Source organism: Pelobates fuscus, chromosome 1 (genome assembly GCF_036172605.1).
Source record: "Pelobates fuscus isolate aPelFus1 chromosome 1, aPelFus1.pri, whole genome shotgun sequence".
Classification (NCBI taxonomy): domain Eukaryota; kingdom Metazoa; phylum Chordata; class Amphibia; order Anura; family Pelobatidae; genus Pelobates; species Pelobates fuscus.
Window position 1 is genome coordinate 265,764,824 of NC_086317.1, and position 27,106 is coordinate 265,791,929.

The 27,106-nt window shown below is 39.4% G+C and overlaps 1 protein-coding gene across 1 annotated transcript in view; it reads right to left on the reverse strand.

Annotated features, from left to right (window-relative positions):
• The window catches only part of LOC134565935 (multidrug and toxin extrusion protein 2-like), a 177,925-nt gene that overhangs the window by 36,618 nt on the left and 114,201 nt on the right, over nt 1-27,106 (reverse strand). Inside the window, exons 12-15 of the mRNA XM_063425667.1 lie at nt 25,831-25,906; nt 24,116-24,185; nt 23,878-24,010; nt 3,752-3,846 (exon numbers count right to left, since the gene is read on the reverse strand). Of these exons, the coding sequence (XP_063281737.1) occupies nt 3,752-3,846; nt 23,878-24,010; nt 24,116-24,185; nt 25,831-25,906 (374 nt within the window). The remainder of the gene's footprint in view (nt 1-3,751; nt 3,847-23,877; nt 24,011-24,115; nt 24,186-25,830; nt 25,907-27,106) is intronic.

The window sequence follows — 27,106 nt, forward strand, 5'->3', positions numbered from 1 at the left end:
AGGAGAACTCACAATACTGCCAAACTCCACAATTCTAGTACATATAAGGATGAACCCTTGGATTATACATAGGGAGGCTTTCACGTCTCCCATACTCGGGCTACGCCCCGACATCGCAGACCGCTCATCCCAATCCTACTGAGGGTGTTCCTCATTCTCAGACCACTACCCAGATCCTGAGAAAGTGGTACCTATTGATCGAAATTCTGGGTGACCACAGTTGTACACAGAGGCACACTGAGTGGCAATAAGCGTACTGTTGTACGATCCTGGCTCCACAGACCGAAAAGGTGTGAACCAACAGGTCGGACTTCCCTCAATTCCCCTGACCGATTTCCAGGGGAGGATTAAAGCCGCCAGGGCAGCTCCGGAGGAAGAAGTCCTCTCCAAGATACTGACTAACAAGTCGGACACCTTACCACCTAAACACCATTGGAAGGGCCCAACACGGCTTCCCCAAAGGGGAAAGAGAACACCCCGACTTAGCGGAACCGTCCCTCAGAACGTCCTGTCCATTAAACATCTCAGGCTCCATCATCAGGGGACGAGGACTTCATCCCTCCCCCTTTTCTTGAGATCATGAGAGAATGGAGAGTCTCCATCGTAAGAGATAAAGTGACAGAATCCGCCTAGCAAGAAAGGTTTCCTTAGGCACACTGGACAATCTGGTTTGACTCACGTACCACCCGACACCCAGGGTCATCCGAGAGGGGTTTACCGGAGCACCGGGCACACTTTGCCAACTTCCGGGTTAGGGGAAAAGAAGTCCGAAACAAGCTCAGGGTGGAATGCCCATACCCTCTATGAACGAACAAGATAGTCCTCACCAGGGAGCTCGGTGTCACTGCGGGGATATCTATGTCCCGATCAAGCCGGGGCCCACGTAAAGGTGTAAGAGAAGGACTCAAAACCAGTTAGGATGAAATACTGGACATGATCAGCCCCGAGTAAAAATTATATACTTTGCGGAACTGACCCCACCCAAGACTCACCTCTAGAAACTCACGATGTGAAGGAATGGGTGCAAAGGGCAATATGTAGGTTGGGGGAACGCAAGGCAGACAGTGGCGCAGAACGGCGCAAAACAGCCCAATTAAAGATGGATTTTACACCTTTGAAGTTAGGGACGAAAGAACAAGGACCTCAAGCGGACAGACTATTGTTTTGGTAGTAAGGAAGAAGACAGGAGACTATCGCCCAGTCATCAATCTAGGCCAACCCAATGATTTTGGGGCGTGCCGACAACTCAAGAAGGAAGGTATACATCAATCAGGAGACCTACTCCTCGAAAGGGGTTTGCAAGATTGGATTTGAAGGACACTTACCTACTGGTTCACATGGTGCCTCAAGAAGTTTCGGAAGCTGGTCATGGCGCACTGAAGAGCAAAGGGTATCCGCTGTAGCATACCTAGACGACTTGCTGACCTTTTGCAAGTCCAATTCCTGACGTCTACAAATGAGATTTATGTTACTGTTTCGGGAATTGTTGGGATTCATAGTGAACAGAGAGGAGTCGGTTCGATCCCAGTTCCAAGTAACTACGTACCTCTACTTCGGAATAGATTCCACCTTGGGCGGATTACACCTTCCCACATCAGCGATAGCGATTTTTCGTAAGGAAATCCGACGCGCACGGAGGAAAGGCTCCATAATCCCTTGACTATTTCCCAGGACCACTTCACTACCGGGCCAGACATCGGCTGAAAGCTCACTGCCTGAGATCCGGGCACACCTATGAAATTGGGATCAGAATGGCAAGGACTTCGATAGTACTCATTACCAAGGTAAAGGAGCCAAGCGTGGCACCTAGAATGATTGTTGTTAATTGGGATCATCCTCTGCTTCTTCAGTTTTAACTTGCCTTCGGGCAGATCCAAAAGGAGAACAGCATCTATTGATAATGCAGGAGCGGCTAGATTTGGTGGATTGGTGTCTTCCAAGGGAGACTGGTATGTCAAGGGACTATCGCAACCAACTAGAGACCTATTATGGGACTCATGGACAACAGGTATTCCCCGAAATAACTTATCCGCATGGAACACTTGGAGTTCGCTGGGGTATGGAAAGGGACTGCAATCCTTTTATTACTTCTATCTACCTCAATGTTGAATCTTTATCATAATTTTCACTACGGACCAATCGGAACGATCCATTAACGGGATACGTTCCGCTATTTCGAAGGCGCATAGTACGATTCACGACACTCCGGTCGATCAAGAGCCTTTGATAGGCCGCTTTCTGCGGGGTAGCAAACGGTCCAGAACCATGAATCAAAGTATCACTGTTGTGGGACTTTGATTGGGGTCTTTTGAAACTAGTCAGATAACACAAACCTATCCCTCCGTCAGCCGTCAGCCATAGTCACGTTACTTTAGATTTTTCGTTGGGTATCAGATATACTGGAGTTCGACGTAGATGGTCTTTTCGGTATCACCAGAAGGAAGGATCTCTACGGTGTCTCGTAGAACTAAATCCTATTCGCGTCCGTATTTTACCCGGTTCCCGGCGGTTTCCCAGTCTTTGTGCAGTTATAGCGGTGTTTTGTTATATGGAGATCCCGACAACACTTAGATTGTCACATTAAGGACATCTGCTGGGCTTATACCAACCATACAAGCCAGTTACCATGAACACTCCGTCTAGATGGGTTCATTGGTTGTTATCGCTAACGGGGGTGGAGACGTGCTTTGGGTACTCATTCGGTACGAGACGCGGCTGCTTCTCAGGCCTTCACGGGGGGGGGGGGGGGACCTCTATATTTTACAGGCGGCGAATTGGACACGGCGAGACAATTTCCGTATATTTATTTTCGTCAAACCACACACGCATCCTTCTCACTACCACAGCTTTAAAAATGCAAAATATGAAGCCTCCTGTCATGTGATAAAATTGTAGATTATGCTAACGTAGTGTACCTATAATCTTAATTTTAATAATGACAGGAGGCGAGTATTTTCCCTCCCTATACTCTGGGAAATTCTAATTTTCTGGTTGTCATTTTCACAGTATAATTATAAGGTTTTGGGTATTTCAGTATATTTATGGGATGCTTATCTGGTTGACAGGTGTTACAGCTGTGGCGATTATTAAGTATACTAAGGTTGTTTAATGTTTCAGTATATTAACGTGATATAAATATAGATACATATAGTACTGGATTTAATGTGGACATCAGTTGGGTTCCATCACCTTTCACGTATTTCTGTTCTTTTCAGAGTAACCATCATAAAGATAAAGATCAAGATAACGCTGGAAGGTTTCAAGTCGTGTTCCAAGTTATGTTCTACACGTTACTCAGGACTGTTATTTGAATTCCCTGACGTTAGAATGGACAGTTTTTCGCATCAAAGAAAGAGGAAATCATGTGACTGTCAGGGCTTTATATATGGATGTGATGCCTGTTACTGATTGGTTTAAAGTTTTCTGATTGACTTGTGCTGCTGGAGGCATAAAGTAAAGAAAGTTATGCAAAATACTCGCCTCCTGTCATTATTAAAATTAAGATTATAGGTACACTACGTTAGCATAATCTACAATTCTCCTTTAAGAATGACAGAAAGTGATTTTAATATCAAAGATGTGAGTTGATGTAATAAAATGCTATGGCTTTGGCTATTATTATCAGAGACAAACGGTATCTGTATATTGTTTCCCCTTCTGCTATCAACATGTGTATACATAGGTGAAGGGATAAACAGCCATGTTTTCACAAGACACTAAACAAAAAATTTGTAGGAATATTTAAATTTACCTCTTCACAGGCTTTGCTCCAATTCATTCGTAAAATGTAAGTCACAAAGAATGTAACTTGCAAAAGGTTTGCCACCATCATTCCGCTCCAAAGACCTTAACAAAGACATATTTAAAATATTAAGATTGGATAAAGTGCTACAGTGCACAATATGTAGAAATGAATATTGTCAATGATACTGTGACATGTATGTGTGCTATTGAAAAGTATTATGTGAGCATTTTCATGAAACCATTAGAACACCATGGCAGTAATGTTTTTAAATAAAAAAAAAGTAATTTAGAAATATAACAAAATATCATAATAAAGATAATAGTTTTCTCCACCTTTCACAAAAGAGTATTTTCAACATAACTATGAATTGTTTTTTTATCTTATTGTATTTTCTGATGAAATTCTCATTACCGCAATATGTCCAGCTATGACCGATGATGTGTGTTATGTAAAATGAAAATATTCTGAAAAAAAAAAAATCAAAGGATGTTCTACTAGATGTTTTGCTATTTTCAAAAGACATTAAAATGATTAACTGAATATATATGTATAATAATAATCAAAAAAGAGGGACAAATAAGGTGTGCATTACTGATCTTCTTCCTCCGCAACAATTTTAAAGGACTGTTATCATGTACAGAATGAATGAAACAACACATCTGCCTGTACCTTCAAGATGGCTACAAGGTAAGGAGATCTCTTTATATTTCTCCAGTTAAGAGTTTAACATTTCTTTGTCGGACTGTGTGCATGACAGTTTTGTACATTTAGAAATTTTTTCAAAATTTTTTATGAAAATATGCTTCATTAATGTCTGTGTAGATTGAATAAAAAAACTTTTCTGAGTCATCATGGCTTCATCATTGCTAGCAAAACATGTTAAGGATCCTAATTCTCTGTAAACCATTCTCACTTATCACATCAATTTAAGGCCAGTTGCGGTAGAAAGAACTTTTGTTTTGAAAATTAGAATTTAATCACACAGACCATTTTAGATGTATATTATGAACCATTTTAAATGTATAAATGTATATTATGAATTTAAATATTATTTACTAACTGTTGATATTTTTGCTTTATAGCCTGTACAATTGTAGACAGTGAGCAAGTAAGAAAAAGAAAGCTTTAGCTAAGGATAGGTTGCAAAAAAAAAAGGTTTACAGCAACACAGAACTGATGAAAGAGTACGGAAAAAAGGAGATTACGAGGTTGGTGGTTGAAGAGGCTACAGCTAGAGTAATTAGCAAATTTATAGGAAGCCTAACATCCTACAGCAGGGCCGGACTGGGAAAAAAATTATGCCCGGGCATTTTTCAATCAGAGCGGCCCCCTAAGAAGGGGGCGGGGTCAGAGAGGGTGTGTTTTGTCATCACTAATTACAAGCACACCCCCTCTCAAAGTGAGCATGTTGGTTCAATGCGCAGAGCCCCGCTGAAGAGCTCTGGCATTAGAAAAAGGCCCTTAATTTGTTCTGCGCAGCGCAAGCAAATTTAATAACATGAGAGAAAAGAGAAAATGAGATGGAAAGCCACTTAATCAATAAGTGGGATCCATATTCATTCACAAATATATACCTCTAGAATATAAATGTACCATAACAAGAGGGGGGGGGGGGTAAGAACCTTTATTAGGAAGAAAATAATAAATTAATTGTTTTAAAACTGGTAAAAAAGTTACTAGGAGTGAATACAACTGAATAGTGCGTGAGTAAGTGAGATAAATGCTCAAGAAAAGAGACTTGGGTAAATATTCCTAAGTTGCACAAAATGTGCTATAGGTAAATCTCCATGGGGGTACAATAAGTACGCTGTATAAAATAATCATGCCACAGCATTGGCATTTAAACAAAAGAGGAATATTGGTAGGGATCTGTAGTGCCTAATAGTGGTTATGATGCCACTGGGAGTGACAGCTTACAATTACTAGTACAGGCTAGAATGTATGGAGTGGAATGTATACAAAAAGAAGAGAGAGTAAATTTGTTCTATACAGTGTAAAAATAACATCCACTTACATACAAATACTAGGGTGGTGTGAATATGTTGCACAGATAATAAACTCTCTAATAGTAATCAATCGCCCTCCAGGGCATATACTTTATATGAATAGAGAGAGAAAAGAGTGCTCCTGCTCACTTAAATTTTGTTAGGGATCCCCCAGGTATCACCAAAGTAACCACAGAATACCCTGAACTGGCTATCTACCTCCCACAGAGGGAAAAGTCTGAACTAACTGCTGCTTCAAGGCAGCCTAAAAGGCTATCCCTACCAGATATCCCCCTGCCAACCAAAACAATATATATAAACAACCAAATTTAATAACATGCTTGCGCTGTGTTTGCTTTTAACCCCTTAACACCGCAGCCAAATGTACAAGTTGTGAACGAAACAAAATGTAAACAAAACCTGGCATTTGCGCTATATGTCTGTCCAACCGTAATTCACCTATTTCATATTAAATGCACCCCCCTTATTATATATCATTTTATTCAGGGGAAACAGGGCTTTCATTTAATATCAAATATTTAGCTATGAAACATAATTTAATATGAAAAAAATGGGAGAAAATAAGATTTTTTTTATTTTTTTAGTTCTACATGACATTTTAACTGTCAATGTCATAACACTGTTTGCTTTTACTGCAATAAAATACACATATTTGTATTCAGCAAAGTCTCACGTGTAAAACAGTACCCCCTATGTACAGGTTTTATGGTGTTTTGGGAAGTTACAGGGTCAAATATAGCGTGTTACATTTGAAATTGAAATTCGCCAGATTGTTTACGTTGCCTTTGAGACTGTATAGTAGCCCAGGAAATAAATTTACATCCATAATGGCATACCATTTGCAATAGTAGACGACCCAAGGTATTGCAAATGGGGTATGCCCAGTCTTTTTTAGTAGCCATTTGGTCACAAACACTGGCCAAAGTTAGCTTTAGTATTTGTTTGTGTGTGAAAAATGCAAAAGACGCCAATTTTGGCCAGTGTTTGTGACTAAGTGGCTACTAAAAAAGACTGGACATACCCCATTTGCAATACCTTGGGTTGTCTCCTTTTGCAAATAGTATGCCATCATAGGGGTAATTTTCATTCTTGGGCTACCATAGGGTCATAAAGGCAACGTAAGCAATCTGGCGAATTTTAATGTGAAAAAAATGAAACACAAGCCTTATATTTGACGCTGTAATTTTTGAAAACACCATAAAACCTGTACATGAGGGGTACTGTTGTACTCGGGAGACTTCGCTGAACACAAATATTTGTGTTTCAAAACAGTTATATCGTCCGTGTAAGTGCAAAAAACTTTTACTGGCGATATCATCGTTGTAATACATTTTACTGTTTTGAAACACTAATATTTGTGTTCAGCGAAGTCTCCCGAGTAAAACAGTACCCCCCATGCGCATGTTTTATGGTGTCTTGGAAAGTTATAGGGTTAAATATAGTGCTAGCAAATTAAATTCCCTATACTTTCGGCATGGGTTGTCAGGCAGGTCCCGCTAATTGTAATTAATTAGGATACCTAATTATGTAAAATTATTACATAAATATATGTGTAGAATTAATATATGTATATATATATATACATATGTGTATATATACGTATATATATATATATATATATATTTTTCAAAATATTTTAATTTATATATAGGTATATATATATATATATATATATATATATATAGTGATATATACGTATATATTTATGTATATAGATATATATATATATTATTTCGTTCTACGTGTATTTTGATATAAATATATATATATATATATATATTAATATCACAATACAGTTTTAACGAAATAAAACACATCTATATATTTTTTTATATTTTATTTTTAATTATTTTTTTATTTTATTTTTTTACGTATTTACATTTTTTTTATATTATATATAAATATATATATAACAATAATTATATATATATTTAATCAGTATCAGTCTACGTGTAATTTGATATTAATATATATATATAATTATATATATATATTAATATTAAAATACACCTAGACGGTGTATGTGTGTGTATATGTGTATATATATACTTAGATCATATATATATAATATATATATATGATCTAAGTATATATATATATTTTTTTACACTTATTTTAATTAATTTTAATTTGATTTTCAGCCAGCAGGGGGACTAACTGTCATTACAGTTAGACCCCTGCTGGCAATGCAGCAGCCAGCTATACAGGCCATGTGATTGTGAGGTCCTCGCAAGGACCTCACTCTCACATGGCCCGGGGGGCTGAAGAGAGCAGACGTGCCGCGGGGGGCTCCCTGGGAGTCCCCCCAACCGCGATCGCCGGCGTGAGATCGCCAGCGACCGGGTAAGTTACTAAAAACCGGAGGGCGTACTATTACGTCCTGCGGCGTTTAGAGCCGCTTTTAAAAGGACGTAATAGTACGCCCTCAGGTCTTAAGGGGTTAAATTGTCTCTGGTGTCTCCACAAGTGGGATACCAGAGGACAAAAGGGCCAGGAAAGTGCATGGTGCATGTGTTTGGAGCCTGCTTGAGGGATTGCGTGTGTGTAGAGTGTGGTGTGGTATTGTGTAAATAGGTCAATTTCATTTGTGTTTGTGGTGTAATATGTGTGGCTAGGGGCTGTAGAGAGTGTGTGTATAGGGGGCATAGTGTTATAGGGGATGTAGCGAGTGTGTGTATACGGGATGTAGTGTGTGCGTGTATAGGTGACGTAGTGTGTGTAGGGGTTGTAGAGAGGGTGTGTTTAGAGAATGTTGTATGTGTTTGCTGACAAGGAATGCAGTGTGTGTGTGTGTAGGAGATCTAGTGTGTAAAGGACCCAGAGTGTGTATAGGAGATTGTGTGTGTGTGTGTGTATATATAGAGGATTAAGAGTGCATATAGGGTAAGGGATCTAGCGTGTATCTGGAGCGTAATGTGTGTAGTGGTGCAGTGTGAGGGGTGCTGTAGTGTGTGTGTGTGTGTATATATATATATACGTGGGAGTGTGCTGTGTGTGTGAGTGAGGGTGCTGTGTGTCTGAGGGTGCTCTGTGTGTGTCTGAGGGTGCGCTGTGTGTGTCTGAGGGTGCGCTGTGTGTGTCTGAGGGTGCGCTGTGTGTGTATGAGGGTGCGCTGTGTGTCTGGGGGTTGTGTGTGTGTCTAGGTGCGCTGTGTGTGTCTGGGTGCGCTGTGTGCGTCTGGGGGTGCTGTGTATGTCTGAGGGTGCTGTGTGTGTCTGGGTGCTGTGTGTGTCTGGGGGTTGTGTGTGTGTGTGAATGTATTTATTTAAATTAAAATATCTTTTTTTATTAATAATAAAAAAAAAGTTATATCCCCCCCTCCCTTCTTACCTTTAGCCTAGGAGGTGGGGGGCAGCCGTTTGGCCTGGGTGTGGGGAGCCGTTCTGCCATCAGGGGGGGGGGACCATGCTTCCTTCCCTGGTGGTCCAGTGGTGAGAGTGAACTTTAGCCTGGTAACAGCAACGCTCAGACCTCGCGAGAGGACCCGGCGCAGCTGCTGGCTAGAGCTCCGCCGCTCCTCTCTCCTGCCTTCCTCCCTCCCCAGCCGGCGGCCGCATGTCAGTGCCTGTGGGCCGGTGAGGGAGATCTTTGATCTCCCCACCGGCCCATGGAGGCACAGAGCAGGGCCGGCGCTCGGGTAGTGCTGGCCCTGCAGGGGCCGGCTGGTGAGATCCTGTGATCTCCCCTGCTGGCCTCGGCCCCACGGCCATCGCGGCCCACCGGGCATTTGCCCGATGGCCAGTCCGGGCCTGTCCTAGCATGCACACATCCTCAGACATAGTATGTAAGCCATTCAGTCCCTACTATAGAATGCGCACACACAGTTAGTAAGCCATTCAGTCTCAACTATATTTCATTTAATGCTTTCTTTCCATATCATGCTTCCTTTCCTTTCAAAAGCTTTGATATGATGGCCAAGAGGAAGAAGGTTTTTGTTAACATGGAGGGCAAAAGGTCCAGAAGAAAACAAGAAAGAGAGATCATCAGAGAATATTACCCAATAAAAACTAGAGAAAATCAATGCACACACTTGCTTTCCTCTTCCTAAGATGAAATCTCAACCATAATTAATGGGAAATCCAGAGAAGTTTGGAAAAAGGTACAGCTATTCTGTAAAATAATACAGAAAAAAGGGTGCGCTGTGTCTTTAAGACAAAAAATGTGCAATATTTCTTTAAAAGTACTTGGGTGCTTGTGGTAATTCACAGTCTATTTTATAAGTGGGATATCATTGCATACACAAGTGTAAATACAAAAAGGTGCAAAAGTGCAAGTACCACTGATATACCAGTGTTATAGTGAAACACAAGAAATTAAGTTAAGTGTAATAAACGGAGTGCATACAATACCCAGCTGTATATATACCCTGGATCAGGTTACTCCAGATTACTTGTACATATGTATGAAAAGCAAAAAAAGATTCATAGCGTGATACAGTATAACAAATTGTAATGTGGAGACAATATATATATATATATAGATACACTCACAAGTGGAGAGCAGATAAGTCTGCTCTAACTGTATCCGCTTTGTATATGCTTTGAGCCAAAGATTCACAGGACGGCAGCAGCTTGGAAAGAAAAATACTCTTTAATATCGCAAAACTTCGCAATTAAAAATGGTGTCACTTAGCTCCCTCAGACCTTCTCTGGAAAAGTATTCCGTTCGGTTTGGTTGCCGGCTAACACAATACCGCAAACACTTCCTGGAGGCGGAGCCTAATGACGTAACCACGGGACGTGCGTGATGGCGCGTTTCGCCTCAGAATCGGCTTCCTCAGATCACACTCCCATCCTGCTGCTGTCTTCCTTTTAAGTCCACTTACATGGGCGTGTGTTCGCCTATTTGATCCTCATCATTGGTTAAGAATGTAACCTCTTTATGTTAATCAGAAAGTCTTCACTTGAAAGTTCATTCATAAAGTCATATCGCCTAAACAGCATTTTCTTACAGCATATATCTAAACATTCATGTTCTGTGCAAACTACATTCATTTTATACATATCTGCTCAATCTAAGTAAGAGAAAGAGGAATGTATCAGTAAAACATTACATATATTATAAAAACTAAAGTTAAAATCTCCAAAATATCTTTATCATCAAATATACTATAATTTATAAAAACAAAACAAAAGATAAAATGAATTAAAATTAAAAATTATATATATATATATTATAGGAAGTTGTACAAATCAAATTCTATATTTAAACCTCTCGGTTCTAAAGTTCCCAAACGATGTACCCATTTCATTTCTTCCCTACCTATTGCATTTATATGATCTCCTCCTCTCCATGCTTTGTTAACTATTTGAATTCCTAGAAAAATTAACCCATTGGGATCCTTTTTGTGGTATTTATTGAAGTGGGCTGAAACACTATGTTGCTCATAGCTCCGTTTTATATTGTACACATGTTCATAGATACGTTTATGAAGGGGACGTATTGTGCGACCTACGTATTGTAACCCATACATGGGCAAATTAGCAAATAAATTACATTTTTGCTACAGCAAGTGATAAAATCCTTTATAGAAAATTCCTCATCCTTATGTCTTGCTTTAAATTTACTTATTCCTTTTAGAGTTTTATTGTTGCTGCACTTACAGCCCATACATTTTCCACATGAATAGAAACCACTCTTGTTATTTAGAAACGTTGTTCTTACTTCTTTTTTAGGGTGATTAAAAGTTAAAAGTCTTTTAAAATTTGGTGCACCTCTAAAAGTAATAAAAGGTCTCTCTGGTATAATTCCTGCCAACTCTTTATCTTTCTTCAGTAAGTCCCAATGTTTGTTAATTATAGACCTCATTTTTCTAGAATCACTATTAAAATCGAATACCAAGGGCATCTTATTATCTTTTTTCTTCAATGTGTCTGTTCTTTCGTCCCTCAATTACATCATCCTGGTCAAGTTGGCTTACTTACTCATATGCCCTATCCAATATGCTTTTTGGATATTTTTTCTCCTTAAACTTATCCATGAGGATATTGGCCTGATCTTTAAACACATCTAATTCTGTACAGTTCCTTCTCAATCGTTGTAACTGTCCTTTTGGGATATTATCCAGCCAGGGGGTATAATGACCACTATTGTATAATACATAGCTGTTTGCATCCACTTTTTAAAAAAAAAAATCTTAGTTTTTATGTTCCCTTCTTCCACATAAATATCCAAATCTAGGAAGCTAATATTGTTTTTACTATAGGAACTAGTGAGATGAATGCCCCAGTTGTTTTCATTTAATAAATTTAAAAAAACTCTCTAAGTGTGATTCCGTGCCTCTCCATATAAAAAACATATCGTCGATGTACCTATGGTATGATAAACTCACATGTCCCAGAGCCCTATCACCCCTGGCTCTGGGTTTGAAATGCTCCTTGGGAGAGGGGATATTCCCACACTGCAGGATAGTCAGGAGGATATGTCCACTGATAATTCCGTTGTGCTGTATGTAAAAGGAAAGAAGGGCAGGACCTCCAATTGAATAGTATCACAATTCGTTTTATTATATAAAAAAGGTTAAAAACCCTTACTTTGGATGTGGTGGGTACAAACTCGCAGAGTCACCCACATAAAAGCATAAAACACATGTATTCGAAAAAACGCTTCCTGGTTATGGTCCGGTCACGTGATCGCTTCCGGGTCCGCCCTCCAATGACGTCCGTGTGACGCGTTTCGCCCGCCTCCACAGGCTTCTTCCGACAACGTCATGGGGTTTCAGTCTTCCTTTTAAGTCCATAGTGCCGCCCTTCTCTCGCCTCATTGGTCGGGGGGCGTGGTTTCACACGATCTTTTTCAATCATTCAATTGCACACTAATAAACTTCATAGACTTAACCCCTTCCAGCACCCACACTAAAATGGTTATATTCAGTGTCACATAAGAAATGGAATCATCTAAGTGATGTTAATCCCAATTATTTCTAATGTATATATAGACCTTATCTAAATTATTCTACATAATGATTTATCAAAGAGACATCTTCTTACTTCATTAAATTATATTTTTAAGTATACACAATGGATATTATACGAGGGTAATTGATAAAAATTCTATACAAACAATACAACAGAGATCAATTCTAGACAGCAGGAAAAACCTTAACTTTTCCCATATCCCTTAAGATAGACAGTGCAGATATATTATGCTCATTTCTAAAGTATACAGTTCTTATACTAAATACAGGCTGACATTATTGCAGAGTACCTGCTGATTGAAAAAAGGGGGGGGAGAGGTTGGAAAAAACAGCCATTATAATTTATTTACAAAAAATGACATTACAATTTATTTACAAGAAATGACAAATTTCAAATTCTCCATTTAAACCCCTAGGGAACAACGATTTCAATTTAAACACCCACCTCATTTCTTGTTTCGACAATTTATTGTCTAGATTTTCACCCCTCCAATTTCTACCAACTCTCTCTATCCCAATAAATTGTAATTTGGTAACATCTCCCTGATGTTTGTGAATAAAATGGGAGGATAGGGGGTGCTCCTTAAAACCTCTTTTTATGTTACGCACATGCTCCTCGATACGAGTGTGCACTTGCCGGGTAGTTTTGCCGACATAGTGCATATTGCACGGGCATGTGAGGACATAAATACAGTTTGTGGTATGACAAGTTATCAGTTGTTTCACACTATATACTTGTTGTGTATTGCCCCCTATTAGTTCTTTTTTGACACACTTAGTGGCTCCCGTGGTTCTGCACGCCAAGCAGTATCCGCATTGGAAAAAACCCACATCTTTATTGAGGAAGTTCTTATTTAAATTTTCTTGTCTAAAGCTGCTCTTTACCAGATGGTTCTTGATACTCGGTACTCCCCTGTAGATGATCCTTGGTTTTTTCGAGATTATCTTGTCTAACAGGGGGTCCTCTTTTAAGACAAACCAATATTTATTGATTATATTTTTTAAATCCTTATTCTTCCCTGAATAATCAAAAATTAGGGAAACTTCATTCTTGTTACTATTCTTTTTATTTTCAATCTTTTTACTTGATTTGTCTAGTAGCTTTTTCCTATCTATTTTCCCCACTTCCTTATGTGCCTTGTCCAATAGAGTCCTAGGGTAGTTTTTAGCCGTGAACTGTTCTACTAACTTGTCAATCTGACTCTCGCAAGTTTCTCCACTTGTGCAGTTTCTTTTTAACCTTAACATCTGCCCTTTGGGGATGTTGTCCAGCCACGGGCCATAATGGCAGCTGTCATAAAAAATGAAACTATTAACGTCCACCTTCTTGAAGAAGGTTTCAGTACATATTTGGTTGTGGGAAATAAAAATTCGTAAATCCAAGAAATTAACCTGACTATCACTATGGTCCATAGTGAGTTGAATCCCCCATGAATTGGAGTTTAAATGTGTCAAAAAGGCTGTAAGCTCTTCTGCAGAGCCCCTCCAGATCCAGAACAGATCGTCGATGTAACGGCGATAGGTGACCAGGTTCTGCACCCAGCCATGACCACCATATATAAAGGATTCCTCCCAATATGACATAAAAAGGTTTGCATAGCTGGGTGCGAACCTAGTCCCCATCGCCGTCCCAAGGATCTGTAGGTAGAAAGAGTCCAGGAAATAAAAATAGTTATTAGTCAGAATAAGATGGATACCCTCCAAAATAAATGTCTGTTGGTCCGGGGATAAATTTGAAGCCGACAGAAAAAATTGGACGGCCTCCATACCCTTAGAATGTGGGATAATCGAATAGAGTGATGACACATCCGCCGTTACAAGGATGTCACCATCCTTCCACTCGACTTCCTCCAATATTTGGAGAATTTGACTAGTGTCCCTTAAATAGGCTCTTGTTCCCTTCACTAGGGGTTGTAGACATAAGTCAATATACTCCGACAAGGGGGCTGACACCGAACCTATCCCAGAGATAATGGGCCTCCCTGGTGGTCTAGTTTCATGTTTATGGATTTTCGGTAGAAAATAGTATACAGGTATCTTGGGATAGATGACAACCAAATAGTCATATTCTGTTTTAGAGATAACTCCCATTGATAAACCTTTGTTCAGAAAATCCATAAACATGTCTTTTTTCTCATGAGTGGGGTCACCTTTCAATTTTTCATACGTAATGCCGTCATTGAGTTGTCTCAATGATTCCTCCACATAGTATTCCCTGTCCATAAGGACGATGCCACCCCCCTTGTCGGCCGGTTTGATAATCACGTCTTTGTTCTCTCTTAAATCAGCCAAAGCTTGCTGTTCTTCCTTATTCAAATTCATTCTATTCCTATTTATTCTTTTGATACGTTCCACCTCTCGCATCACTAGTTCCTCAAAAGCATCCATTGACTTAGTCTTACAGCCCTTCGGAAAAAAGGTGGATTTCTTTTTAAGTGAGGTGAGATTGGGCTCCTTTAATTGCACATCTCCATTTAATCCCTCAGTAGTGTCCACCTTCTCCAGAAAGAAGCGTTTCAAACATAATTTTCTAACGAACTTCTTCAAATCTATATAGACTGAGAAATGATCCATATTCGCAGTAGGGCAGAATTTTATCCCCCTAGCCAATACTCTATTCTGCATAGTATTTAGTGTAAGTTTCGAAAGATTGTATATTCCCTTGATGTCTATATCCTTCCCCTTTTTCCCTCTCTGTATCTTATTTCCCCCTCTTGTTCCTCTCTTTCTATTCTTCTTTTTAGTGGAGAACTTGGGAGGTTTAATTTTATTCTCTCTTTTCTTTTGTGTTCCCAATCTAAAAAATCCTTTGGATGTCCCTCCCGTCCCTGGGTAGTATCTCTGATTCTTTGTTCATTAGGCTCCTTAGAGTCTATTGGTTTTCGATTTAATCCTTGGGAGGCTAATTCCCAAACATTGGACTCTGGCCCTAATTTTTGGGTTCTATCTCTCTCCGTTCCCTCTATATTGGTAGGAACTCTGATAGATCTATTCAAAGGTTGTTTTTCATACTTCTTAACTGGGGTATCCCTCTCTTGACCATTTGTCCTCCACTTTTGGTTATAGTTGTCTTTCTTTTGATACTGTCTACTCCCACTAAAAGATCTCCTCCTCCTTCTATATTGGTATCTGTCTCCATTGTATTGTCTGTACTCTTGTTTATATTGTTTCCTATTCCCCTCATATTTCTTTACTGGGTATTCGTTCCTGGGTACATAATTATGGGGTTCTAATTTTCCCCTTCTATTTTCCAAATTTCCCCTATGGAAAGCATGTACTCTGTTCCCCCTATAATCTGATTTGTCTCTCTGAGAAATATCAGAGAGACAAATCAGATTATAGGGGGAACAAAGTACATGCTTTCCATAGGGGAAATTTGGAAAATAGAAGGGGAAAATTAGAACCCCATAATTATGTACCCAGGAACGAATACCCAGTAAAGAAATATGAGGGGAATAGGAAACAATATAAACAAGAGTACAGACAATACAATGGAGACAGATACCAATATAGAAGGAGGAGGAGATCTTTTAGTGGGAGTAGACAGTATCAAAAGAAAGACAACTATAACCAAAAGTGGAGGACAAATGGTCAAGAGAGGGATACCCCAGTTAAGAAGTATGAAAAACAACCTTTGAATAGATCTATCAGAGTTCCTACCAATATAGAGGGAACGGAGAGAGATAGAACCCAAAAATTAGGGCCAGAGTCCAATGTTTGGGAATTAGCCTCCCAAGGATTAAATCGAAAACCAATAGACTCTAAGGAGCCTAATGAACAAAGAATCAGAGATACTACCCAGGGACGGGAGGGACATCCAAAGGATTTTTTAGATTGGGAACACAAAAGAAAAGAGAGAATAAAATTAAACCTCCCAAGTTCTCCACTAAAAAGAAGAATAGAAAGAGAGGAACAAGAGGGGGAAATAAGATACAGAGAGGGAAAAAGGGGAAGGATATAGACATCAAGGGAATATACAATCTTTCGAAACTTACACTAAATACTATGCAGAATAGAGTATTGGCTAGGGGGATAAAATTCTGCCCTACTGCGAATATGGATCATTTCTCAGTCTATATAGATTTGAAGAAGTTCGTTAGAAAATTATGTTTGAAACGCTTCTTTCTGGAGAAGGTGGACACTACTGAGGGATTAAATGGAGATGTGCAATTAAAGGAGCCCAATCTCACCTCACTTAAAAAGAAATCCACCTTTTTTCCGAAGGGCTGTAAGACTAAGTCAATGGATGCTTTTGAGGAACTAGTGATGCGAGAGGTGGAACGTATCAAAAGAATAAATAGGAATAGAATGAATTTGAATAAGGAAGAACAGCAAGCTTTGGCTGATTTAAGAGAGAACAAAGACGTGATTATCAAACCGGCCGACAAGGGGGGTGGCATCGTCCTTATGGACAGGGAATACTATGTGGAGGAATCATTGAGACAACTCAATGACGGCATTACGTATGAAAAATTGAAAGGTGACCCCACTCATGAGAAAAAAGACATGTTTATGGATTTTCTGAACAAAGGTTTATCAATGGGAGTTATCTCTAAAACAGAATATGACTATTTGGTTGTCATCTATCCCAAGATACCTGTATACTATTTTCTACCGAAAATCCATAAACATGAAACTAGACCACCAGGGAGGCCCATTATCTCTGGGATAGGTTCGGTGTCAGCCCCCTTGTCGGAGTATATTGACTTATGTCTACAACCCCTAGTGAAGGGAACAAGAGCCTATTTAAGGGACACTAGTCAAATTCTCCAAATATTGGAGGAAGTCGAGTGGAAGGATGGTGACATCCTTGTAACGGCGGATGTGTCATCACTCTATTCGATTATCCCACATTCTAAGGGTATGGAGGCCGTCCAATTTTTTCTGTCGGCTTCAAATTTATCCCCGGACCAACAGACATTTATTTTGGAGGGTATCCATCTTATTCTGACTAATAACTATTTTTATTTCCTGGACTCTTTCTACCTACAGATCCTTGGGACGGCGATGGGGACTAGGTTCGCACCCAGCTATGCAAACCTTTTTATGTCATATTGGGAGGAATCCTTTATATATGGTGGTCATGGCTGGGTGCAGAACCTGGTCACCTATCGCCGTTACATCGACGATCTGTTCTGGATCTGGAGGGGCTCTGCAGAAGAGCTTACAGCCTTTTTGACACATTTAAACTCCAATTCATGGGGGATTCAACTCACTATGGACCATAGTGATAGTCAGGTTAATTTCTTGGATTTACGAATTTTTATTTCCCACAACCAAATATGTACTGAAACCTTCTTCAAGAAGGTGGACGTTAATAGTTTCATTTTTTATGACAGCTGCCATTATGGCCCGTGGCTGGACAACATCCCCAAAGGGCAGATGTTAAGGTTAAAAAGAAACTGCACAAGTGGAGAAACTTGCGAGAGTCAGATTGACAAGTTAGTAGAACAGTTCACGGCTAAAAACTACCCTAGGACTCTATTGGACAAGGCACATAAGGAAGTGGGGAAAATAGATAGGAAAAAGCTACTAGACAAATCAAGTAAAAAGATTGAAAATAAAAAGAATAGTAACAAGAATGAAGTTTCCCTAATTTTTGATTATTCAGGGAAGAATAAGGATTTAAAAAATATAATCAATAAATATTGGTTTGTCTTAAAAGAGGACCCCCTGTTAGACAAGATAATCTCGAAAAAACCAAGGATCATCTACAGGGGAGTACCGAGTATCAAGAACCATCTGGTAAAGAGCAGCTTTAGACAAGAAAATTTAAATAAGAACTTCCTCAATAAAGATGTGGGTTTTTTCCAATGCGGATACTGCTTGGCGTGCAGAACCACGGGAGCCACTAAGTGTGTCAAAAAAGAACTAATAGGGGGCAATACACAACAAGTATATAGTGTGAAACAACTGATAACTTGTCATACCACAAACTGTATTTATGTCCTCACATGCCCGTGCAATATGCACTATGTCGGCAAAACTACCCGGCAAGTGCACACTCGTATCGAGGAGCATGTGCGTAACATAAAAAGAGGTTTTAAGGAGCACCCCCTATCCTCCCATTTTATTCACAAACATCAGGGAGATGTTACCAAATTACAATTTATTGGGATAGAGAGAGTTGGTAGAAATTGGAGGGGTGAAAATCTAGACAATAAATTGTCGAAACAAGAAATGAGGTGGGTGTTTAAATTGAAATCGTTGTTCCCTAGGGGTTTAAATGGAGAATTTGAAATTTGTCATTTCTTGTAAATAAATTGTAATGTCATTTTTTGTAAATAAATTATAATGGCTGTTTTTTCCAACCTCTCCCCCCCCTTTTTTCAATCAGCAGGTACTCTGCAATAATGTCAGCCTGTATTTAGTATAAGAACTGTATACTTTAGAAATGAGCATAATATATCTGCACTGTCTATCTTAAGGGATATGGGAAAAGTTAAGGTTTTTCCTGCTGTCTAGAATTGATCTCTGTTGTATTGTTTGTATAGAATTTTTATCAATTACCCTCGTATAATATCCATTGTGTATACTTAAAAATATAATTTAATGAAGTAAGAAGATGTCTCTTTGATAAATCATTATGTAGAATAATTTAGATAAGGTCTATATATACATTAGAAATAATTGGGATTAACATCACTTAGATGATTCCATTTCTTATGTGACACTGAATATAACCATTTTAGTGTGGGTGCTGGAAGGGGTTAAGTCTATGAAGTTTATTAGTGTGCAATTGAATGATTGAAAAAGATCGTGTGAAACCACGCCCCCCGACCAATGAGGCGAGAGAAGGGCGGCACTATGGACTTAAAAGGAAGACTGAAACCCCATGACGTTGTCGGAAGAAGCCTGTGGAGGCGGGCGAAACGCGTCACACGGACGTCATTGGAGGGCGGACCCGGAAGCGATCACGTGACCGGACCATAACCAGGAAGCGTTTTTTCGAATACATGTGTTTTATGCTTTTATGTGGGTGACTCTGCGAGTTTGTACCCACCACATCCAAAGTAAGGGTTTTTAACCTTTTTTATATAATAAAACGAATTGTGATACTATTCAATTGGAGGTCCTGCCCTTCTTTCCTTTTACATACAGCACAACGGAATTATCAGTGGACATATCCTCCTGACTATCCTGCAGTGTGGGAATATCCCCTCTCCCAAGGAGCATTTCAAACCCAGAGCCAGGGGTGATAGGGCTCTGGGACATGTGAGTTTATTACATATAACACCTTTTCCCCATACTATTATTACCAGATGGTCTGCACCATTATTTGTTTCTTTATATTTACAGATTATTTTAGCGCGTTCTTTTTGGTAACTATTGTTTTGCTTTTCACAATCTCTTGTGCATTGTATTTGTGAACGCTGCCATATTTTCTGCATGGGATTTTAGCGCTCACACATTGGTTATTGTGTACCTATGGTATGAGACTAGGTCCGCCCGCCATTCTTGACAGTTATAAATATGGGTATTTTCCCAACTAAAAACAGGCAGTCTCGGATGTTCAACTTTCAAGAAATTATACTCTCTCGTTTCTCTTTATCCCTATAGGAAGAGAGTAAATAGTGTGAAATATTCAGATCGCACTCAGTGGAAAACACCAGAAAATAGGAAACAATGTAATTGGACAAAGGTAGAATTTGATTTGTACAACTTCCTATAATATATATATATATATATATATAATTTTTAATTTTAATTCATTTTATCTTTTGTTTTGTTTTTATAAATTATAGTATATTTGATAATAAAGATATTTTGGAGATTTTAACTTTAGTTTTTATAATATATGTAATGTTTTACTGATACATTCCTCTTTCTCTTACTTAGATTGAGCAGATATGTATAAAATGAATGTAGTTTGCACAGAACATGAATGTTTAGATATATGCTGTAAGAAAATGCTGTTTAGGCGATATGACTTTATGAATGAACTTTCAAGTGAAGACTCTCTGATTAACATAAAGAGGTTACATTCTTAACCAATGATGAGGATCAAATAGGCGAACACACGCCCATGTAAGTGGACTTAAAAGGAAGACAGCAGCAGGATGGGAGTGTGATCTGAGGAAGCCGATTCTGAGGCGAAACGCGCCATCACGCACGTCCCGTGGTTACGTCATTAGGCTCCGCCTCCAGGAAGTGTTTGCGGTATTGTGTTAGCCGGCAACCAAACCGAACGGAATACTTTTCCAGAGAAGGTCTGAGGGAGCTAAGTGACACCATTTTTAATTGCGAAGTTTTGCGATATTAAAGAGTATTTTTCTTTCCAAGCTGCTGCCGTCCTGTGAATCTTTGGCTCAAAGCATATACAAAGCGGATACAGTTAGAGCAGACTTATCTGCTCTCCACTTGTGAGTGTATCTATATATATATATATATTGTCTCCACATTACAATTTGTTATACTGTATCACGCTATGTATCTTTTTTTGCTGTTCATACATATGTACAAGTAATCTGGAGTAACCTGATCCAGGGTATATATACAGCTGGGTATTGTATGCACTCCGTTTATTACACTTAACTTAATTTCTTGTGTTTCACTATAACACTGGTATATCAGTGGTAATTGAACTTTTGCACCTTTTTGTATTTACACTTGTCTATGTGATGATATCCCACTTATAAAATAGACTGTGAATTACCACAAGCACCCAAGTACTTTTAAAGAAATATTGCACATTTTTTGTCTTAAAGACACAGCGCACCCTTTTTTCTGTATTGTTGTATTTTTAGTGTTTTATGAGCTATTGCACTTTATAAAGGGAGCTGCTTCTAAGGTTTTAAGGTTTTTTATATATCATCATTCACGATTTTAGACGTGTATTGAGCGCCATCTGTTACTTGTTCCTTTCTTTGGTGTATATATTCTGTAAAATACCCTTAAAGGATCACTTTAGCATTAAGAATAGTCAGGTTCCACCCATTCACTATATGATCTAAAATAAAAGATTTACTTAAATTTTTTTCTAGCTCCCTCTGTGCTGTTTACCTCTCTGTCTCTAGTGATGTTAAGGAGGAAGAGTGGCCTCCTTTGTGATGGCCCAGGCTAATGCTCCCCATAGAGGGTACCTAACAAAAATGCATGGAGAGTGTTGTGCATGCATTCAAACTTTTCCATAGAAAAGCATTAAATCAATTCTTTCTTTTGGAGGCATCCGTGTAACTTGACCGAGTTGTACTTTATGGCAATGTGTGACAAAACCCCTATTTTGCCTTCCCAGGAGATATTCTCCTCCTCACTTCAGGAACCTTCCTCACATTTGGGATTATAAAGTACGAAACACCGACCACCCCCTGGCTCATTAAGTACAAAGAAAACCGCAAGAATTAAGTGCTCTCTCTGTGTGACCGCCATTTGTATAACCAAACGCCACATGGTGGAGAATACAGTGGCCATCTTGTCGCAAAAAAGTAGGCAGCGGGACTTGGTCATTGAGTGTCTGGAACTCCAAGATGGACACTAGATGGCGCGATCATCTGTAAAACTACGCGAACGCCTGCTTCCTTTCGTGGCAAGCCAGGAGAGCGCTGTTCCGTAGGTTTGTTCGTATGGACCCACGAACAAATGCTACCAATAAGCCATGGGAACCGTTATCCTTTTTCATACGTTTTGGACCGAACATGACCGACCGCTACCTCTAAAACTATGTAACTATTTTTGGTCAGGCCCCTCATGAGCGGTAGGTCAAAACTACACCCCGGTGGCGATTTGTCTGTATTCGTGGGATTTGAGCGCTGTTTGGACAACTTGGGCACTCAGATCCAGGCTATCCGGGGATGTGTAAACTATGGGGGATCCTCTATGCGAAATATGTGTGTTTTTGTGTGTTTTCTGATAATTTGTCATTTTATGCTTAGTCATTGTGACATGACATTTTATGGGTGTGTTTATGGGAGTGTCATGGGCGTGTTTACTGTTTTTCTGTATTTTATAAAAGCAGGCCATTAAGCCTGGATTAAACAGATCATTTTACCATCCATGGTAAACAGATCCATGAAGCTTACTCTAAGCGACACTGAGCTGTAATCTCTCTCGCATCACTGACACTTGCATTCTGGCTGTGTCCTCAGCAACGGGTTGGAACGCAAGCGTCCGGACCCTTTTGGCTTCGGGCCTACTGCATGCTGTCGGGCAGCATTAGACCTGCACGCCATGGATCGGTCGGAGTCTCTGTACAGGGTAAGCTTGATCACATCATTAATTTCGGTATATATTGTGAGATGGATGACTGTTACACTGTTTATTTGTCCTGATGAAAGTCCCCTAGGATGGAATGAAACATTGACTGATTTTAGATAAATGAATAAAAGCTAAAGGGACACTATAGTCACCAGAACAACTACAGCTTAATGTAGTTGTTCTGGTGAGTATAATCATTATATGCAGGCATTTTCATGCACACACTGCCTTTTCAGAAAAAAGGCAGTGTTTACATTGCCACTAGGGACACCTCCAAGTGGCCACTCCTCAGATGGCCACTGGAGGTGCTTAATGGCTCAGTGCTGCAAAGTAGGCATTGCATGGGAATTAATTAATTAATTAAATGCATCTCTATGAGGAGGTGTTGATTGGCCAATATGGTGGTTGGCCCTACCCCCTTGCCAATTTTAGCCAATCCAATATATATACATATATAAGAGTATACTGCAATAAAGTAGAACCTGTTTTTTTCCATACCACCACAGTTGCAGGGGAATGTAAATACAGTAAAATTGCACTTATTCAGCCATACAGATGGGCACATATTCACATGGGGTTATTTCCTTAAATACGAAAGTATATTTACAGAATATATGGAACTAACGTCAGAGTGCCTCTGGTGGCACATTTGGTGGCACATTGCAAGGTTAATGCTTGCCAGCTTTTTGCCAACAAATGTGTTAAACAACAAAATGGGTAATATATAGGATCTCTTTTACAGCGGACTGCTCAGTGGAACCCCCCTGTGGAATCACAGTGGCTAGATAGCAATGGCTTTGGAGGGGTTACAATTTACAACAGGCTAAAATATTTATACATATACAGAAATACTAAAGGCATGCCACAAGCATGATTTGGGCATGTACAGTAAATCCTATTAAAATAAAAATCCTTATTAAAAACTTATTAGTAAGTATTAAGAAAAGACAATAGAGAAAATAATCACCCAGCACAACTAACCTACTCATTGCACCAATCATGTTTGTGTCACTTACCAATTACTCCAAGCTTTAAACCAAACATCAATCCGATTCCTAATGGCAAACCTATGATATAATGTCCCATTGCAATTACCACTGCTCCAACAGTTTGCTTCCCTGATCCTTGCAATATTCCACCGCACAAGCACTAAAAGAAAATATTGTTTTTTTATGATGTAAATGTTTTACTATATGTTTACTTATATGTGCCTGTTTCGCAGTTGTTACAAATCATTGCAGCTGGAAAACTTACATTGAGAGCATCAAGAATATGAAGTGGAGCTAACATCAGGAGGAGTCGTGAAACCAGGAAAAGAATCTCACTAAAGGTAAAGAAAAAAATAATAATGCTAATTAGGTTACCACTGATCTACTCTAGTAGCATACATAAACGGCAGAACTGTAGTTTGCATGTATAAAAGCCAGTGATGTGTTAACCCCTTAAGGACCAAACTTCTGGAATAAAAGGGAATCATGACGTGTCACACACGTCATGTGTCCTTAAGGGGTTAAAGGACCCCGATAGGCACCCAGACCACTTCAGCTTAATGAAGTGGTCTGGGTGCCAGGTCCATCTAGGATTAACCTTTTCTGCTGTAAACATTGCAGTTTCAGTGAAACTGCTATGTTTATATATGGGTTAATCCAGCCTCTAGTGGCTGTCTCATTGACAGCCGCTAGAGGCGCTTCTGCGCTTCTCACTGTGATTTTCACAGTGAGAAGACGCCAGCGTCCATAGGAAAGCATTGAGAATGCTTTCCTATGGACTGGCTGAATGCACGTGCGGCTCGTGCCGCGCATGCGCATTCAGCCGATGACGGGGAAAGGAGGAGGAGAGTCCCTAGCGCTGAGGGAGCCTGGCGCTTGAAAAAACACTAGATGAGTCTTTACAGGAAGTGTTTAGAATGGCTGTCTTAGTCACATGCAGGTAGGTGTGACTAAAACTGCAAAAGCACAGTGATTTAAATGAGCACTATAGGGTCAGGAACACAAACATGTATTCCTGACTCTATAGGGTTAAAACCACCATCTAGCCACCCTGGTCCCCTCATAGTAAAATCTTATTTGTATTCAAGTCTGGAGCTGAAGGCTTTGTCCCTGTTTCCTGTAGACCTGCCCACTGCCTGCTGACATGAGCAAAAATGGTAGCCTGATCCAATCAAAATGCTTCCCCATAGGATTGGCTGAGACTGACAAAGAGGCAGATTAGGTGCAGAGCCAGCACAATTCAAACACAGCCCTAGCCAATCAGCATCTCCTCATAGAGATGAATTGAATCAATGTATCTCTATGAGGAAAGTTTAGTGTTTGCATGCAGAGGGTGGAGACACTGAATGTTTGGATGCATTTTAGGCAGCCATGACCCATGAAGGATCTCTAACAGCTATCTGAGGAGTGGCCAGTGAAGTTATCACTAGGCTGTAATGTAAACACTGCATTTTCTCTGAAAATACAGTGTTTACAGCAAAAAGCCTGAAGGTAATGATTCTATATTCATAATGCTATAGTGTTCCTATAAGATATCGGCAAATTCATTTTACATAATCTAGATGAACCACACTTCTACATTGAGCTGTATACTAAATTAGGAATAAAGCCTGTTGTGTTTTGATAGGAAATGTGCAGAATATGGGATCAACTGACATTTATGAAAATGTTTTACACTCATCACAATGCAAAGTTTAATGAATAAGTCCACAAGCATTGTATGTGCAATTGTAACAAAAAGGTATAATAATATAAATATATATATATATATATATATATATGTATATATATATATATATATATATATATATATATATATATTATTGTTAAACAAATGGACACCAAGATCACTAGAATGTGTAATTTGCTCAAGAACACGACTCTAGTGGCTTTCACACAGACTAACTGAATTCAATTCAATGCTTCTCTATATCTGATTCTAAATTAGACCAAGGGACACAAATACATTCATGTACCAACCTGTCTGTAGTGAAAACATATCCCAAGTGGTTGTGTAATGCAGCTATAAAACTAGAAGTCAGTAGGGCAAAAACTCCTGCGAGATAAAAAAAAACAAAAAAAACAAATTGCAAACATAACTTATTACCAAAATCTCTATTATGTTGTTATCACATGAATTTCTATTTACATGATGTTATATTAACACAACGCTTGACATACTGTTATAGGAAATTAGTTGCTAACTGTACAGGCTGACAAGAAATATAGCTTGAAAGATAGCTAAAAAGAGATGCATGATTTGCTAGTCAAACTAATTTACTACCTACAACTCTGTGACACAGAGATAAAACAACTATAGCAAAAAAAAATGGGCTGGAGTAACCCTTTAGGTTAAAATAGCCAAACTGGACTAATTGTCCCAATCAGATACAGGGAGTGCAGAATTATTAGGCAAATTAGTATTTTGACCACATCATCCTCTTTATGCATGTTGTCTTACTCCAAGCTGTATAGGCTCGAAAGCCTACTACCAATTAAGCATATTAGGTGATGTGCATCTCTGTAATGAGAAGGGGTGTGGTCTAATTACATCAACACCCTATATCAGGTGTGCATAATTATTAGGCAACTTCCTTTCCTTTGGCAAAATGGGTCAAAAGAAGGACTTGACAGGCTCAGAAAAGTCAAAAATTGTGAGATATCTTGCAGAGGGATGCAGCACTCTTAAAATTACAAAGCTTCTGAAGCGTGATCATCGAACAATCAAGCGTTTCATTCAAAATAGTCAACAGGGTCGCAAGAAGCGTGTGGAGAAAGTAAGGCGCAAAATAACTGCCCATGAACTGAGAAAAGTCAAGCGTGCAGCTGCCAAGATGCCACTTGCCACCAGTTTGGCCATATTTCAGAGCTGCAACATCACTGGAGTGCCCAAAAGCACAAGGTGTGCAATACTCAGAGACATGGCCAAGGTAAGAAAGGCTGAAAGACGACCACCACTGAACAAGACACACAAGCTGAAACGTCAAGACTGGGCCAAGAAATATCTCAAGACTGATTTTTCTAAGGTTTTATGGACTGATGAAATGAGAGTGAGTCTTGATGGGCCAGATGGATGGCTTGGTAAAGGGCAGAGAGCTCCAGTCCGACTCAGACGCCAGCAAGGTGGAGGTGGAGTACTGGTTTGGGCTGGTATCATCAAAGATGAGCTTGTGGGGCCTTTTCGGGTTGAGGATGGAGTCAAGCTCAACTCCCAGTCCTACTGCTAGTTTCTGGAAGACACCTTCTTCAAGCAGTG